The following is a 15,957-nucleotide window of genomic DNA, read 5'->3' as shown; positions in this document are numbered from 1 at the left end:
TCTAAGAATAAATGTGCTGAATACATGGAATTTTGACACCTGGTAAATCTTTAATAGCTACATCATGAAACTGAATGAATTGTACTGGTTACAAACCAGTACATGGAGCAAGAGCCATGTTTTTTGGTTTAAAATTTTTATTAAAAAACAAAAAATAAACACACATAAATGCAGGAAAGGATTTGAAGGCTAAATAAGCATACACCAAGCTGTTAACGTAGTTAGTTCTGGGTGGCAGAATCACAACGGACTATTTTCTTTCTGCCTTATCTGAATTTTCTATATTTTCTAGAGCAACCATACATTCATTTCTTTAAAGGAGGCTAAAGAAACATGACAACTAAATGCACTATGTAATCTTAGACTGGATCCTGTACTGAAGTGGAAAAAAGCTATAAAGGACATAATTAGTAAAACTGACAAAATTGGAATACAAACTATAAAGCATTGTATCATTCAGTTAACAGAATATCCTATTCTTAGGAAATACACACCGAACTATTAAGGAGTAAAAGACCATGTAGCTTACCCTTATATTTTATACATATACACATACACATACATGGGGGGGACACACATGAGCACGATATAAAGCAAAATGGATTAGTATGTTAACAACAGGTGACTCTGGGTAGCAAGTACATGGGTGCTCTTTGTTTTTGCCAATTTTTACTCGAACAGTTTTTCTAAGTTTTAAATTATTTCTAAATAAAAAGTTTAAAAACATGCATTCATTTTAAAACAAGAAAAAAATTAAAAAACAGATAACTTATTCATGCTAAACCGCCTCCCAGAGGCCCCGCAGACTAAGAATGAGGGTCTGCTTTTTGCCTGTGGCTTTGGGACACTAAGTGAAAGCCCTACTCTTAGAGCAGCCAAGCGCCCCAGCCCCCACAACAGCTCCCACTCTGGTAAAGGAATGGGTCTTACCTTCACCTCACCAGTGTTAGATGGCTGTTGGATGGGCTGGCCCAGCTGCTTCAGAGTGCTTGGCTTCAGGCCACAAGTTCTCACAGAGGGAGTCTTATCTGAGACAACCAGGAGTCAAATGGTAACTTAAGAGTACATTCGGTCTCCCTAAGTCTCTCGTTTACATTCTCAAGTCCCAACTCCTGACCCCTTCCCATTAGAAAGCCCCTTCTCCCAGGTCTGTCCCAGCCCCTACCGCTCAAGGAAAAGGCATGCCGGGTCCTGGGCAGTCCCATGCTGCTGCCTCGGCCCACATTAGCTGGGGCCGGAAGAATTGCTCTCATAGGTCTTGCTGCAGCCAATAATGAAGGTTTGCCCCGTGTTCTGCCTTTAAGCTCTGGGGCCCTGGGCCCAGGGTTGAGCAGGTCAATTCTGAAAAACAAACAAACAAACAAACAAACAAAAAAAACAGGAAGGGAAATCTCCTAAAAATTCAGGATGAAGAGGGAAAAAAACAAAAAGCAATTTCTAAAATAGCAACTTTATTGGAGGGATAGTGAAGTGGTTAAACTATGAGGCTTTAGACAGATAGGGTTCAAATGAAGTAGCTGTGTGGCCCTGGACAATTAATTTCACTCTTTTGTTAACCTCAAGTTCCTAATTTGTAAAATGGAATAGTAAATTACATATACTTCATGGGGTCATTATGAAAATAAAAAAGTGCAAAACAGTGCCTATAGCATAGAATAACAGCGGTAGTTATAACATCTAATCTGCCTCTAATTAGAGGAAATATTTGAAGTGTATTAGTTTCCCACATGAAGGTGGCTTAGATCTAAGGGAACAATGTGTTTTTTCATCTTTGTAGCTCCCATGTTGAGCATGTGCGAAAGTGGTTTGCTTGCCCAAAATAAAAGGTCTACAGTGCACAGCTTCATTCACTAAAGATGCAGAAACATCTCAGAGTATATTGTTAAAAAAAAAAGCAAGATGTAGGAGAAAAAGGGAGGAAAAAATATATACATATACACATATATACACACGAAAAGTAAATCATTCCCTGTCTCTAGGCCTCAGTTTCTGTAGCTCTAAAATGATCCATACACACCTAGGTATATGTATATGCTTGAAATTATCTGTAGAAACACAGGAAGGTGGGACTATTGATCGTCTCTGGGAAATGAAAACGAATGACTGAAGGATGGAACAAAAGGTAGATCTCTTCAGGGTATATTCCTTATATCTTTTGAGTTTTAACTATGTTAATATATTTCCTATTCAACAATAAAAATTTTTGTATTATAATAACATAAACCAGAATTTCTGAACCTGGCAGTATCAACATTTTGGGCTGGATAATTTTTCACTGTAGGATATTTAGCAGCATCCCTGGCCTCTACCCAGTAGATGCCAGTGGTACCCCGTCCACCAATCCAGTTGTAACAACTAAAAAAGTCTCTACACATTGCCACAATGTCCCCCGGGGGCAAAACTGTTCCCCATTGAGAACCACTGATATAAACAAATAAGGGCCTTCAGTTACAAGCCCACAACTACCTCTGGGAAGGGGCTACGTGGAGAACCCAGTTAAGCCTTTAAAGAGGGAAAGATAGCCCATACTTATGGACCTTCACCTATCTGCAAGGCACACAATCTTTTTCAGTCTGTATGGTCAGCTGCCAAGGATGAGGATTTTTTCAATACCCAATTTGAGATTATTCAGAAGACAAGAGGCATGAAGTGACTCTGCCCAAGGTCAAATGGAAGCCAGGGACACAGCACAACCCAAACTGAATTTTCTGACTACCAAGACAGGAAGGAATCTTTCTATAAGATGTCTTAATAAGGTTTCTCTTTCCAAACCTAGCACTGGACTGAATACTAGTTTATAATATTGTCCACAGCCTGTACCAGAAAGACCCTGATAACTGCTTTAGGGAGACTGACAGGAAGAGCTGTGTAACGAATCTGATAGCAGGGCATGGACAGCAGAGTAAAGGAGGAAAGGTAAATCATCCTATGTCTCTAGGCCTCGGTTTCTGTAGCTCTAAACTGGGAGCCATTAATGGCTCTGCTACCTCTCAGACATGCTGTAAAGACATGGAACGAAACATGAGGCATTTCCCAAGCTGCTAGTCTAAATGCAATCCTATAATATAAAAACACATTGTTTTACCCTGTCGGTTTTTTAGGAGCAGGGAGCAGACTGGTGATGCTGGACCCCTTGGCTGGTGGTGGTATGTCTAGTCCAGGACTGTCATTCTCAGTTGTCCTTAGAGAGACCTCAGGCTGCACACCACTCTTGACTACCGGCATCTTAGTGACTGCTGTACCACGATTCCCAGGAGACTCCTTGACCAAAACATGGGCATCTGAGATGACCACTTCTTCCCACTCATTCTCCTCACCCACTTCTCTTGAAGGAGCTACATTTAAGAGCTGGCTTACAGCTTCTGAGTTCTCCAGAGTCAGTTTGGAGGCATTTTCCTTGGAGGAATTTTGCTCAGTGGTGACAGGCTGATTTCTTTTAACCACAGAGCCTTTGGAGGAGACACCGGAAGCCAATTCCACTTTGACTTTGGCTGGCTTTTCCTAAAAAAACAAACAAAAAACATTTTGTATGCATATGGTATTTTATAGCTAACAACACATCCATAAGTATTTAATTTTCATAATAATGTTTAAGCAACTGATAAAAAAAGGTCCCAAGTATAAAACTGGTCTGAATCTAAGACTTCGGACTTCAGGTCCCTTTCATTTCAGTATTCAATGCCTGAGTTAGGATAAAGTTGCTCTCCTCCTAACAAATTTCTTATTGGCATGCCTCTTTAGGTTTCAGCAAACAAAAGCTGGCATTTCTTACCTTGACCTTGGATCGTTCAAGGCCTACTCTACATCTAGAAAGAGGTTTACATGCTGCCACACTGGGCCTAGAAGCCCTAAATTGTTTATCTTGGTGGTCCCTTTATGAGATCGGTCCCTTTATGAGGTCCCTTTATGATTACAATCTCTTAAGGATGGACTCAAAGCTTCCACCTCCGTTGGGGAAAATTCATCTGGCCCAGATTCTTTCAGGTGAGTCTTAAGGCTGACAAACACATATGCTACAAACTTCTCACTTGGTCAAATTAACTCATACATATTAATTATCCTACAAAATATTCAAACTCACTAAAAATACCAGCTGCTATCTTATAGACAGACCTACTTTTAAAAATTTCTTGGTGCCTTAGCTTTTATTCAATCAGCAGTGCTGTGGAAATACAGTTATTTATATATATTTATAGACACACATACATATATTTATACACACATACATACTTAAAAATTTTTCTTTTTAATAATGGTTGTCTCCAGGATAGGTCTCAGAAAGGTTTTTCCTTTCATGTGTATAGTGAAAGGCATTATAAACTAGGAGACATAAAACATAAAATCTGGGTTTTATCTAGGCTTAGCTTCACTCCTAATTACTTAAGTGACCCAAGGCAAGCTTCATCTGAACCCTTACTTCCCCATTATGAAATATGAGAAGTTTGGGCTCTCAGCATTTGTCAACAGCAACAAGACGGCCTTTCAAGTGGCCCAGTTCTTCATGGTGCAAGACCGCCTCCCCCTCATTAGCATCTATGGCTGACATTAAATTTCAGTATTATCTCCCAGACACTGACTACCAAAAGCCCCTTACTTTTCCAAAGCCCCTTGGGCAGCATGCTGCTTACAGTTAAGAACCAGTACAGATGACCTTTAAGAAATCTCCAGTAAAGCATTCTCAGATTCTAACACCCACGAGCTCATGAGGATGAGTAAATATACAAAAAAACTCCAAGAAAACTGCACTGACTGCTAAAGAGGGAAAAGTCAGCAGAAAAACAGGAGACAAGTTAAACTAAACCCGAGATGAGATCTTTGAGTAAAACACTGCCCACTTAAGTAGGCTATTTTAGACAAAAATCCTTTGTAAGAAGACGGGATAATTTAAGCAATCAGAGTAAAAACTCTAGCTGGTGATCTCACATTTCCTTAACTCAGCCTACCATTTTTAGATGTCACTTTTCTTTCAAAATGGAAGGCAAGTACTACCAGTACCCACTCAGAGACCTCAATTAACGTTATGAGAGAGCCCACAGGGGTGAGGCCCTGAGCTAAAGAACCTCATATACCATCTTTTGTTCCATTCAACTCATTGGGAACTGTGCCACATGTTTCCTGGCTAATTTTAGCCAGTATGAACACTAGAACAATACAAGAAAAAGTGAGTCATCTCCTGACTGGCATGAACATATCTGGAGCTTTTACAAATTATTTATATGTTTTGAAAATCAGTACTCAAGAAATCTGCAGCTAAACAGCATAGCAATGCCAGAAAAGTGTGTTTTAGTAGAAAAGGCACTGGCATAATTAGTGGACTTATCAAGTCACTTCCCTTGAATTTATTTTTCCTCAGCTGGAGACTTGGAGTTGAACTAGCTAACAAAAGTCACTTTTATCTCTAAAATTCTAAGTGCGTTAATACTAAAATGTTACACTTTTTCTTCTCACACTCACTTATTCTGTTCCTATGAGATTTAGAAATTATAGTATCTACTCTTTACATAGTAAGTTTTGCAAAAAACCTTTGTGGGGAAAAAAATACTGACTTAGCAAGTCAAGACAGGGGACAAGTTTGCTAAGAAAAAAAACTGTTTTCATGTCATGAGTTTGATCTCAGAAAGAGAAACATAGCTCAAAAGTTATTTCAATCAAATGGGGTGGGCCGAGTAAACATAATATGAAAAAGAAAAGCAAGCTAAAGTAAAAACATAATCTGAATGAATCAAGGCCACAGGATCAATTAGACTTTTCCATGCAAAAGCACAGGTAGTAAGGTTATTAGACAGATCTGCCATGCAAGAGTAAGAAGAAAAGTCTGTATGTAATTTGAGGGGGTTCATGGATCCTGTAAAGCCCCATCACAGACCCACCCACCCCTCCCAGTTAAGAATACCTAGACCAGATAATCTAAGGAGTGAGAAGATGTGAACTATACATCTGAATAACTAAGCAGTCAGTGTAGAGGATGGATTGGTAAAACTTTCGCCCTAACTGGAAATGAATAAATTAACATGGTATAGTCATTCATGGGTAATTATGAAGCAATTAAAGATAAAGTTTTTGAAGAATATTTAATGGTGTGATATGTTAAATAAAAAGACAAGATACAGAACTTATACAGTCACAGAAAAAAACACCAAAATGTCAATAATGGCTTTTTCCTTGAATGTCATGAGGTTATAGATAACATTTTATTCTTTCCTTTTTAAACAGTCTACAATGAAACTGACTTAACTTGAATAGCCAGAAAATAATATTAATTTTTAAAGTTATCTGTTCTTAAATAGGAAGCTCACTTTGTGAGGCTTCCAAAGCAGCAATGGCCAATGGACCTTACCTTTGGGATCCACTTCCCTCCTAGGAAGTTACCACAAGTAGGGCACTTAGGTGGCTTGTGCCTGGTGACATATGTAAAGGAGCAACCTGGGCTAGTGCATGTCCCATGGCCCCGGCGGGTGTATGTAGTAGTCTGTAAGGAAGAGAGTGAATCAGAATCAACGCCACAGCCTAACCTCTCTCAGGTGCTGATGACCATTATAACCACACAAATGCCAAGAGGATACCAGCTTGCAGAAGGACAGGCAATTCATGATATCACAAAAGTTAAAAAGGTCCTAAGATACAACCAGTCCACTTTTTAGAAATGGAGACTTAGTTCAAATGAGAAAAGATAGCTGTCCAAGGTTACACAGTTAAATAGCAGAAAAATAAAGACAGTAATAGCTGATATTTTTTTGAAATACAATTGACATAAAACATTATATTAGTTTCAGGTGTATGATCAATACTGGTATATATTACAAAATGATCACAATAAGTCTAGTTAATATCCATCACCATACATAATTACAATTTTTTAAATGATGAGAAGAGTTGCTATTTATTGAGCGGGGTACCATACAGTGCTGAATACTTTACAAACTATCTCATTTAATGCTCTCAGCAATATTATGAAGTAGGTGGTATTACTACTGAGGTTTAGAGTGGTTAAATGCTTTGCCTCAAATTGTAGTGATTCAATTGCAGAGCTAGACTAGACCTAGAAATCAAATCTCTGTCTTTTGGTTCAAGATTCCTTCCATACACTCAGCTGTACCATATGGCTCTGAATATTTCAAAAATTAAGCTTTATCTTTATTCCTATTAAAAATTTGAGACCCTAGAGTTCAGAGATTAAAAAACAGACCATAGTCACTAAAAAATGAGAAGGAATTCCAGTAGAAACCAAATCCTCTGACACTCAGCAAAACAAGGCTCTCTTTCCTCAACAGAATTTAATTACTTTTAATTCCCTGGTTGTGCTGAGGGTGCACTTCTTTAAGTTATACATAGATGTTCAACTGTGCAAGTCATTGGTGCCTCTAGTCCCCTGTTGTTCAAGGGTCAACTGTATTTGCATATGAATATATTCAGTCACTGGCTCTCATTCCCCTTTGAACAGAATCTGATTCTCCTTTGAACAGAATACATTACAATGGATTACTACATTTCAGCTACAAATAGAAATTAGCCATCATCCATTTCTAGATTGATATTTCAAAGAAAACATTTCCATGTCAGATTTGTCCTGTCACCTATGAATGTTTACTCAGCTATTAATTCCAGTGTCCCCAGCCTGGCCAAAAAAGCAAAAATCTCCCTTGAGGAAACACCAAGCTGCCACTAGCCTATCTCTTTCAGGACATCTAAGGAAAAGGTGATTATGATAGTAGAAGCAGGTCAAAGATGAGTGTGAAGTGGTATGACACCAAGGAAAAAGACCAAGCTTTGGGTTCCAACTTTGCCACTGACGTAGTAAATGACCTGGGAATAAGTCACCTTAGCTCTTGGGTCCTGGGTTTCCTCCTCTGTAAAATCATCTGCTCTTCCTACTTCATGGATCTATCTTAAGCAGCAAATATGGAATGTAATAAATGTGTAAACGTCAATAAACTGTAAAAGATTCTAAAAGTTTGTGAAACACTATAATTAATGGGATATAAAACATCCCTTAGTTTTTCTCAGATGGTGGCCCCATACAGAATAATCATTCTGAATTCGTCCAGAAAGCAGAGTGAAAATTTAAGTTAGGTTAGTTCTATACATAATTTACCATGAATTTGGCAATATTCCCAAATATTAGCTTCTAGAAATGACTTTAGAAAAAATGCTGGTGTTTAAGGCTGATGTTTCATTCCTCAGCTTTTCTAGAAAAGCTTGGCTGACACTTATTGACCATGCAAGAACAAAGGCTCAGGAGAAATAAGCAGTTTCTCCATGCATCAGGTTGCAGTGGTTGTTCCTGTTTTAAGATACTACAGCTTCTTACCTAAGAATACATTGTTTATCCATAGGAGAGATTTTAGAAGACAGACTGTGATAAGTTAAGGATGTGTAGTATTAATGTCAAAGAACCCACTAAAATAAGCAAAACAAAGTTAAAAGCTAATAAGCCAATAAAGGAAATAAAACAGACTCATAAAATGTTCAATTCAAAAGAAAGCATAACAAAACATGACATAAACAAAACAAGTACTAAGTCAACAGATGTAAATTTAACCATATCAATAATTACATTAAATATAAAAGGCCTAAATACCACAATTAAAAGGCAGAGACTGTTAGATAGGTCTTACTCTTAGATCCAAACTATGTGCTGCCTACATAAATAGTATTTTAAATACAAAGCAATAAATAGGTTAAAAGTAAAAAGATAAAAAAAGATATACCTTTCTTATAGCAATAATGAAAAGAAATCTGGATATCAGATGAAGTAGGTTTCATAGAAAAGAATATTGCCAGAGATAAAGTCACTTCATAGTGGAGGGGTCAATTTATCAAGAGGACATAACTCAAAATGTTTATATACTGAATAACAGAAATACATGATATAAAATTAACAGTACTGCAAAAAGAAACAGATAAATCTATAGTGTACTTATGAACTATCTCATGTAAAGAATTCTCTGGGCCATTTTCCTAATCTGTATGATAACAGAACTGAATTAGATCAGTGGCCTATCATTTTTCTAAATTATGTACACTTCTGAAAATTTGATAAAAGCCATGGAACCTATTCCAGGAAAATATTCTCAAGGAGAAAAGTCTGTATGTAATTTGAGGGGGTTCATGGATCCTGTAAAGCCCCATCACAGACCCACCCACCCCTCCCAGTTAAGAATACCTAGACCAAATAATCTCTGTGAACTTTGTCAGTACCAACGTCCGAAGGTTCTAAGACTTCTAGAAAACCACATAGAAGAGAATTCTTACAGGGCCCTAATCTCCATCAAATCCCACACTGACCAGTTTGATGGAGGTGGGATTGTCCACAACTGAGTATGCAGGAAGAGGCAGCATGATGAACTGTGTTGCCGGTGCAGAGGAGCTACTTTCACTGGAATCCTGTGGGCACAAGGAGAGAAGAACAGTTTTATTGAGACAAAGGAAGAACAACCGGGGCCTCTCCCAACAATGTAAGATCAGATCAAGCCCAATAACCAAAGTGTGCTCATCTTAAAAAAAATGAGTCTACGATGATCTCAAAATAAAGTTTAATTAAGAGCAAAGAAAGACTGAGAAAAACCATTACCAGAGGGAATGTGCTATCTTCATTTTACAGATGAGAAAACTGAGGTTCTAACAGACTTAGGACTCCTAAGATCATATAAACAGTTAGTGAAAGAACCTAACCCTCTGACCTTGTCAAATGTTCTTAGTACCCTATCAATTTGTCTTAACCTGGACAGTGCCATGCTTCATTATCATAGAAAGCACTGAGGCAACAATCAATAAAATGGTTTTAGGTCTGGCATAGATTCTGTCCAGGTCACAGGGGCTGCAGTATGCTGGTCCTCTCAATATTTTGACATCCTACTTGGGGTAGGGCATGGTGGCAGCTCCCCACTTCTAGGGGCCAGGCTGTGTGATCACTGAAACTGCTCTTTTCCTTCAACTAGGCATGACACTTAAGCTCTGAAGAGACTTGCTGCTTCTTTCTCAGCTATCAGTCCAATCAAACTGGCCTTGAAGAGAACTTCCTTCTTCCTACCTACTCTTTTCTACCATTTGAAAGTTCTCCTATACAGTTCAAGAGGTCATGTCTTTGCTGAAAAAAAAAAACTTCAGAGAACATACAATCCTGACCGATACTAATATCCTGCCAGATCATGGCTTTAAACTCATGGATAGCCCAAATATTTCTACCCCTCCTGCTAATGTATTATGTACTATATCATGTGAAGAAAATTCCAGTTACACTGAGCAAGAGGGGCTAGTGAGACTGCCTGAAAAACTGAAAATAACTCTGGAGCAAACTCAGGGGCAAAAAGATTCGAGAGGACTGCGGTCCTACTGGAAGTGCCACATCAGCAGCATTCTTGAAAACCACTGCCTCAGAATCACACTGCATGGTGCTAGCTGCCTTCTTTGTAATTCGAGAAAGCAAAAGACATCAGTACCAAAGCCACTTACCCTCATGACTGTTACCACTGACATGCTCTCCCCAACCTGGGGGTGAGGGACAGCCAGGTTTCCAGCGGAGAGGTCTGGTGAGTTGTTCACTAAGGTCTCTTCGATTACCAGGCTTGTCTGGTAAGGTTGGTGGCTCTCCCCTACCTCCAGGGAAGCCTCCTCCAGGAGCACATCCTGGCTGAGGATCTCTGAGGTGGTGATCTCCTGTATAGCACCTGGCTGGGCAAGGGCTCCCACCTCCTCCGCCAGGGCCTCCACAGCCAGGCACTGCTCTGCCACGCCTGCATGGCTGGACACTGTTTCCAGGGCATTGTTGGATACAAGAGACGGTCCTTTTGGCGACATTTGGTTCTGGGCCACACACAGCTCTAGCTGAGGGCAGTTCCGATCCTCTTGCAGGCTGCTCTTGGGGATGATGATGTAATCTGAGCGGGGGAGGATCTTGCGGAAACCTGGGATGTCCGGAACCACAGCGGTCAGTGTAGAGAGCTTAGAGTTCTGAAGTTGAAGAAGCCAGAAAAGGGGAGATTGAAGCAGAGATAAATGGAGTAAGGCCACATGGATATACATTTCTGAGCGCTTTTTTTTCCTGCAAAAAGGACTAGAAAGACACTACTCTCTTGACTTAAGACTTAGCTAGGGTCAGCCTCTGTAACAGCAATGTCATCTTCATTTGAATCACACTTTAGCCAATGTAGCTTCCTCACTCATTCACACAGGAGACATTACATGGGTTAGACTCTGCAAAGGGCATTCATCTTGGCATCTGTGAGTGGGAATCTCAGGTGTGGCATAGTCTTAAGCAAATCTTTTCCCCTTTTTAGGACTAGCTGCCCCAACTGTAATACTTTAGCATTCCAAAGTAGCAGAATGTATAATGTGTAATAAAAACCAAAAAGCCTAAATTATAAATCAACAGGCTGAGTTGGAACCTAGGCAGCAAGAATTCTGACATTACTGGTTTCTCCCAGACTCAAAAAGAATAGGATGAACAGATCACAAAGCTAAGATGCCTTCGTGGGTGAAAGTGCATTTGGGAGAGGTTATCTGACAAGGGCTTAAATATATTAGGGGTGGGGGAAAAGAATATAAATATTAACACCGACCGAGGATCTTCAGGTTTAGAAAATAATTTCTTGACCTTAAAAAAAAAACACTATTAAGTTAGGTGCTATTATTATTTCCATTTGAAATAATGGAAAGCTCAAGGAGGTAAACTTTCCCAAAACACAAAATTACTAAGTAGTAAAGCTGGGGTTCCATGCCAGGTCTACTAAGATGCCAGGAGACTAGGTACTAGAAGCACAACCCAGCATGACTAATTGGCACCAAGAGAAAGGTGCTTTTGTGTTTTGACCCTCAATTTGAATTGAAAGTTATACAATAAGGAAAAGAGAAAAGTTCAAAGTGAACAGTTAAGTGAGAACTGAAATTAAATAGTACAAAAAATAATTTCTGAAGCAACTTTTAAAAGGAACACTAAGTCAATTACAAGAAAACGATCCTTAAATAAATCAAAAGCAAATAGCTGATGAACCTACTTAGGGTACAAAGGAAGCACCCAGATAAAACATGAAAGCAGACACACCAAATCCTTTATGGAGCTTTTCTTTACTAAAGAGATAATGGAGAAATGACATTCTCAAGTCACCCTTTGAAGCAGATAGGTCAGGAGAACAAAACTAAATGGTGGCAAATGCACAGGACGGTCTGGACTTAATCAACAAATCTGAGCACAGAGAAACCAAGCTGGCCTAAATGACAGTCATCTTACAGACTGTGATGGAGTAACATGGGCCCTGCCACTTAGCATGAGCCCGGAGAGGCTGTAGAGGAGACAGCCTGCCACAAAGGCTCTGACAGGCTCCCAATGTATGCAGGCACGAGGGTCTCACCTTCACACCAGGCAATCTGGGAGAGGTCGAACACAGTACATAAAGCCTCACCCAGTCTTAGCGCATTCCAGATGTGCATTAAATATCACTTTTTCTTACTATATGGTCACTAGACATTTAATCTACTAAAGAGTGATATTTATTGACCAAGTCAGTATGTGCCAAGAACTCAGCTAGGTGCTTCACATTATCTATTTTAAACACTGTGAATAGATACCATTATCTCCATTTTATAAATGAGGAAACCAACACTCAAAGGTTAAGCGGGTCTTCCAAGGTTAATATCAGAGCTAATCTATTCATGTTTGTGGTGCCAGTGGTAAAATGATGGTAGATATATATTTATAATGGATAAGGAAGAATCATTAGAGGATTAATTAAAAAATTTTAAAAAGTCTTCAGTAGGACCTACACTAGCATCTAGCTTTAAAAATCATATCACTCTAGGATTAGGGAAACTTTTGTTATCATGAGCAAAAAGATTATTGACTTTATAATGGAGAAACCAAAGAAAGTATGTGCACTTTTTCTAGACTCTGCCTTCTCTCCCTCCAAAAGGTACTGTTTTCCAGACTCAGTTTATAAAGAAATCTAGGAGAGAGAGTATACAGTGGCATCTCCAAAACTGTAGGTAATACAAAGTTGTTCCTGGAAGAGGAACACCAAGCCAATAAGGACAAAATATCTAAATGGTAGTGGCAGACAGGCCTCACTAAGGGGCAAAAAAAACAGCCTATTCTGCTATAACATAGTTGTTGAATTCCTGAGGAACCTTTGCTCTACATTATCAAAAAGGATGTTAGAGACAAGTGTTTCAATTGAAAAATGGACTTAAGGTTAAAGGTTTCGGCTTGCAATAACAAGGTTATTTTCCTGCAGGAATTTCAGTTTTAAAAAAATACAGTGGTATTAATAGTCATCAGTGCATTTCGTTATTGCGAACTAAAATAACAAAATAGGTAACAGACGCAAACATAAACTGCTCCTTGATTATTCTTTAATCCATGTACTCAAAGCTTTGGTCTCCTCCATCACCTTGGGCTTTAACCTTGCATTTTTGCTACTAGCATAGTTCACAATTACCAGTGGTGACGAAAGAATGTGGCATTACACAGCAACTGTATCTACCTCTAAATACAAAGCCTAATTGCTGATTATGTTATAACTGACAGTAGTCAGGACAGCACAAATTAATTACATTACATTTGTAACATGAAAACTCAGATGTAGGCGAAATGCCTAAGTAAGCTACAATATTAAAGGAAAATAATATTTACTACCCACAAAGATAAAGGGGCTTCTTTATTCAGAAAAGAAAGGCTAAAATCCAGAAAAGGACTCTAAAGCTCACTGCAGATAACTCAAAAAATGTCAGCTCCACATACTCTTGCAACCAGAGGACAAGAGAGTGGAGGGCATCATCCAAATTAAAAGGGACAATATCAGACTCCAGAAAGAAAAATGACTCAACTCAAAGTTTTCCCAAGTAAAACAGGGGTGTTGGTCTCTCCAAGGCTTTCACCATTTGACCTAATGGAGAAATTAGGTGGGAAAAAAATTTACTTACAGGATCCAAACCTTCTTTCTCTAGTTTGGCTTTCTCCAAGTAGTAACTCCTTTCAGCCACACTGAGAAGCCTCCAACTCTCGCTAATCTTCTTATTGATCTCAGACTGAGGGAGATGCGGGAGCTCCTGCTGCACTTTCAGGTAGATGTCATAATAGTATAGAAGGTACGCTGACCTGAAGAAGCAATGACTTAAGGTTTTCCCTCATTCAACCAGTAAATGTTACAATGATACAGTTTGGGTAGTGAAGAGGTAGAGATGAAACTCAACTTTTCATTTCAAAGCATTTAACTAAATAGAAAGTAGAACAAAGAAACCTTTAAATAATTCTCTCAGATGGCATATAGGAGGTTTCTCCTTTCAGAAGCCTGGAGGCAAAGGCTTACTTTTGGTAAGTCTGGTTTATTTTCCAGTTTTTGACTTTTTCTGAAGAGAAGATTGGCTTTAAAACTCAATATGGACAAAGTCAGATACGGGTGCCCTGTCATTCCACTCTCAGAAAGGTTACTTTGGAGACCGATTACATAGTCTGTTGTCACTCATACTCTTTACTCCTCCACACAGACCTTGGTCATCTCACTGGCCAACAGCACCTCCCAAGGGCTGAGAGAGGGAAGCAAGCAGAACTATCAAAGTGACCTACACCTGGGAGCCAGAGCGAGAAGTTTGGAGCATTCACGGTTAAGCCAGAGAACAGAGCTACAATTTGGATATTCTTTACAGATATCATTGGTACTATTTATAATCTTATTGTTATTAATGCACTATTTTAAATATGTAAATAACAACAATGGTAATAATATAGTTCTTCTGTAGAGTAACTCTTCACTCAATATCATCGATAGGTTCTTGGAATTGTGGCACGACAATGTATAATTAAACCAATTTTACCATAGGCTAATTGATATAAACAAGAGTTAAGTTCCTACAACATTGCAACAACGTTTTAACGAAATGATATTGAAAAAAAACGATCTCATTCGAGGACCTACTGAACACAGCTTCGACCATTTGTATGGTACAATTTCCACTGACAACCTGGAAACATGACCACAATCTGGCCAGCAATGGCAAATGCTGGCACCAATCTGTCACATCCCACACCCCCATCTCCTTCTCTCTCCAATCTCAATGCCCTGAGACTTCAACAATTGACATGGCACTCTCAGTGAATCTGGACCCAGTCTTCCTCAATACAGCTCTCCAAGCAGCTACTGTTTATAATCGCCAGCTACTAAAACATGTTGGCTAACCTGGGTTTCTTGGCCTTTTCTCCATGTATTTTATACTTTTTCTTCTTCTTGGGTGGCCCAGGGGAGGTATAGCAGTAGGATTCCTCAATTTCCTCCATCACAACAGTTACCTCAGTACCATCATATGATGCATCCATGGCTAGAAGAAAGTCAAACACAAACATGTTTCAAGAATCTACCCTAAAGGAAACAGCAGATGATCCCTTATCTCTGCCAGGGCCTTAAGACTGAGTCATTTCCCAAACTCAGCAGGTCCTAAGAAGCACCTGGGAAGTACTTATTAGACATAGACTCCAAGGTGCCCCCTCAGCCCTTCTATATTAGAATCTCTAGAAGGTATGGAAATTTGCATGCTTAACAAGTGCCCCAGGTGATTCTTTTGACCATACAAGTGTAGCAACACCAGCATAGACAGACATTTCACTTATATTCGCTCATAAAATACAATAATCCTTCAACTTGAAGATGTATTAGACCTACATTACAAGAATTCCATATGGTAACAGGTAAAAAGAATATTTGGCCAGGAGTTAGAAGTTCTGGCCCCTCCCTCATGTTTTATCACCTGAAGCAAACTACTTCATTGATTCGTTCAGTCATTCATTCAAACATAAAGTGCCTATACAGAAGAGATTTCTTTACATTCTGTGGCTTGTGTCACTTTGGGCAGGTCCTTTAGCTGCTTTAGATTCAATTTTATCATGTATAAAAAAGGAGATGTCTCATCCACCTCATCACAGATTTATAGTGCAAGGCTCAAGAAAATCACAGATATAACTATCAGAGTCAA

The 15,957-nt window shown here is 39.1% G+C and overlaps 1 protein-coding gene across 4 annotated transcripts in view; it reads right to left on the bottom strand.

Moving 5' to 3' along the window:
• The window catches only part of HMGXB3 (HMG-box containing 3), a 39,895-nt gene that overhangs the window by 21,570 nt on the left and 2,368 nt on the right, over positions 1-15,957 (bottom strand). For 3 of the 4 annotated variants that reach the window (XM_006906392.3, XM_015585214.2, XM_015585216.2), the window contains exons 2-9: positions 15,168-15,306; positions 13,915-14,089; positions 10,453-10,950; positions 9,286-9,384; positions 6,338-6,469; positions 3,086-3,501; positions 1,166-1,341; positions 931-1,028 (exon numbers count right to left, since the gene is read on the bottom strand). In XM_006906392.3, the coding sequence (XP_006906454.1) occupies positions 931-1,028; positions 1,166-1,341; positions 3,086-3,501; positions 6,338-6,469; positions 9,286-9,384; positions 10,453-10,950; positions 13,915-14,089; positions 15,168-15,304 (1,731 nt within the window). In that variant the 5' untranslated portion in view covers positions 15,305-15,306. The remainder of the gene's footprint in view (positions 1-930; positions 1,029-1,165; positions 1,342-3,085; positions 3,502-6,337; positions 6,470-9,285; positions 9,385-10,452; positions 10,951-13,914; positions 14,090-15,167; positions 15,307-15,957) is intronic. The other variant, XM_006906393.3, reaches the window with a different exon arrangement.

The sequence above is a fragment of the Pteropus alecto genome, unplaced genomic scaffold (assembly GCF_000325575.1).
Source record: "Pteropus alecto unplaced genomic scaffold, ASM32557v1 scaffold40, whole genome shotgun sequence".
In the NCBI taxonomy this organism is placed as follows: Eukaryota; Metazoa; Chordata; class Mammalia; order Chiroptera; family Pteropodidae; genus Pteropus; species Pteropus alecto.
This window is presented reverse-complemented; position numbering and strand designations above follow the sequence as displayed.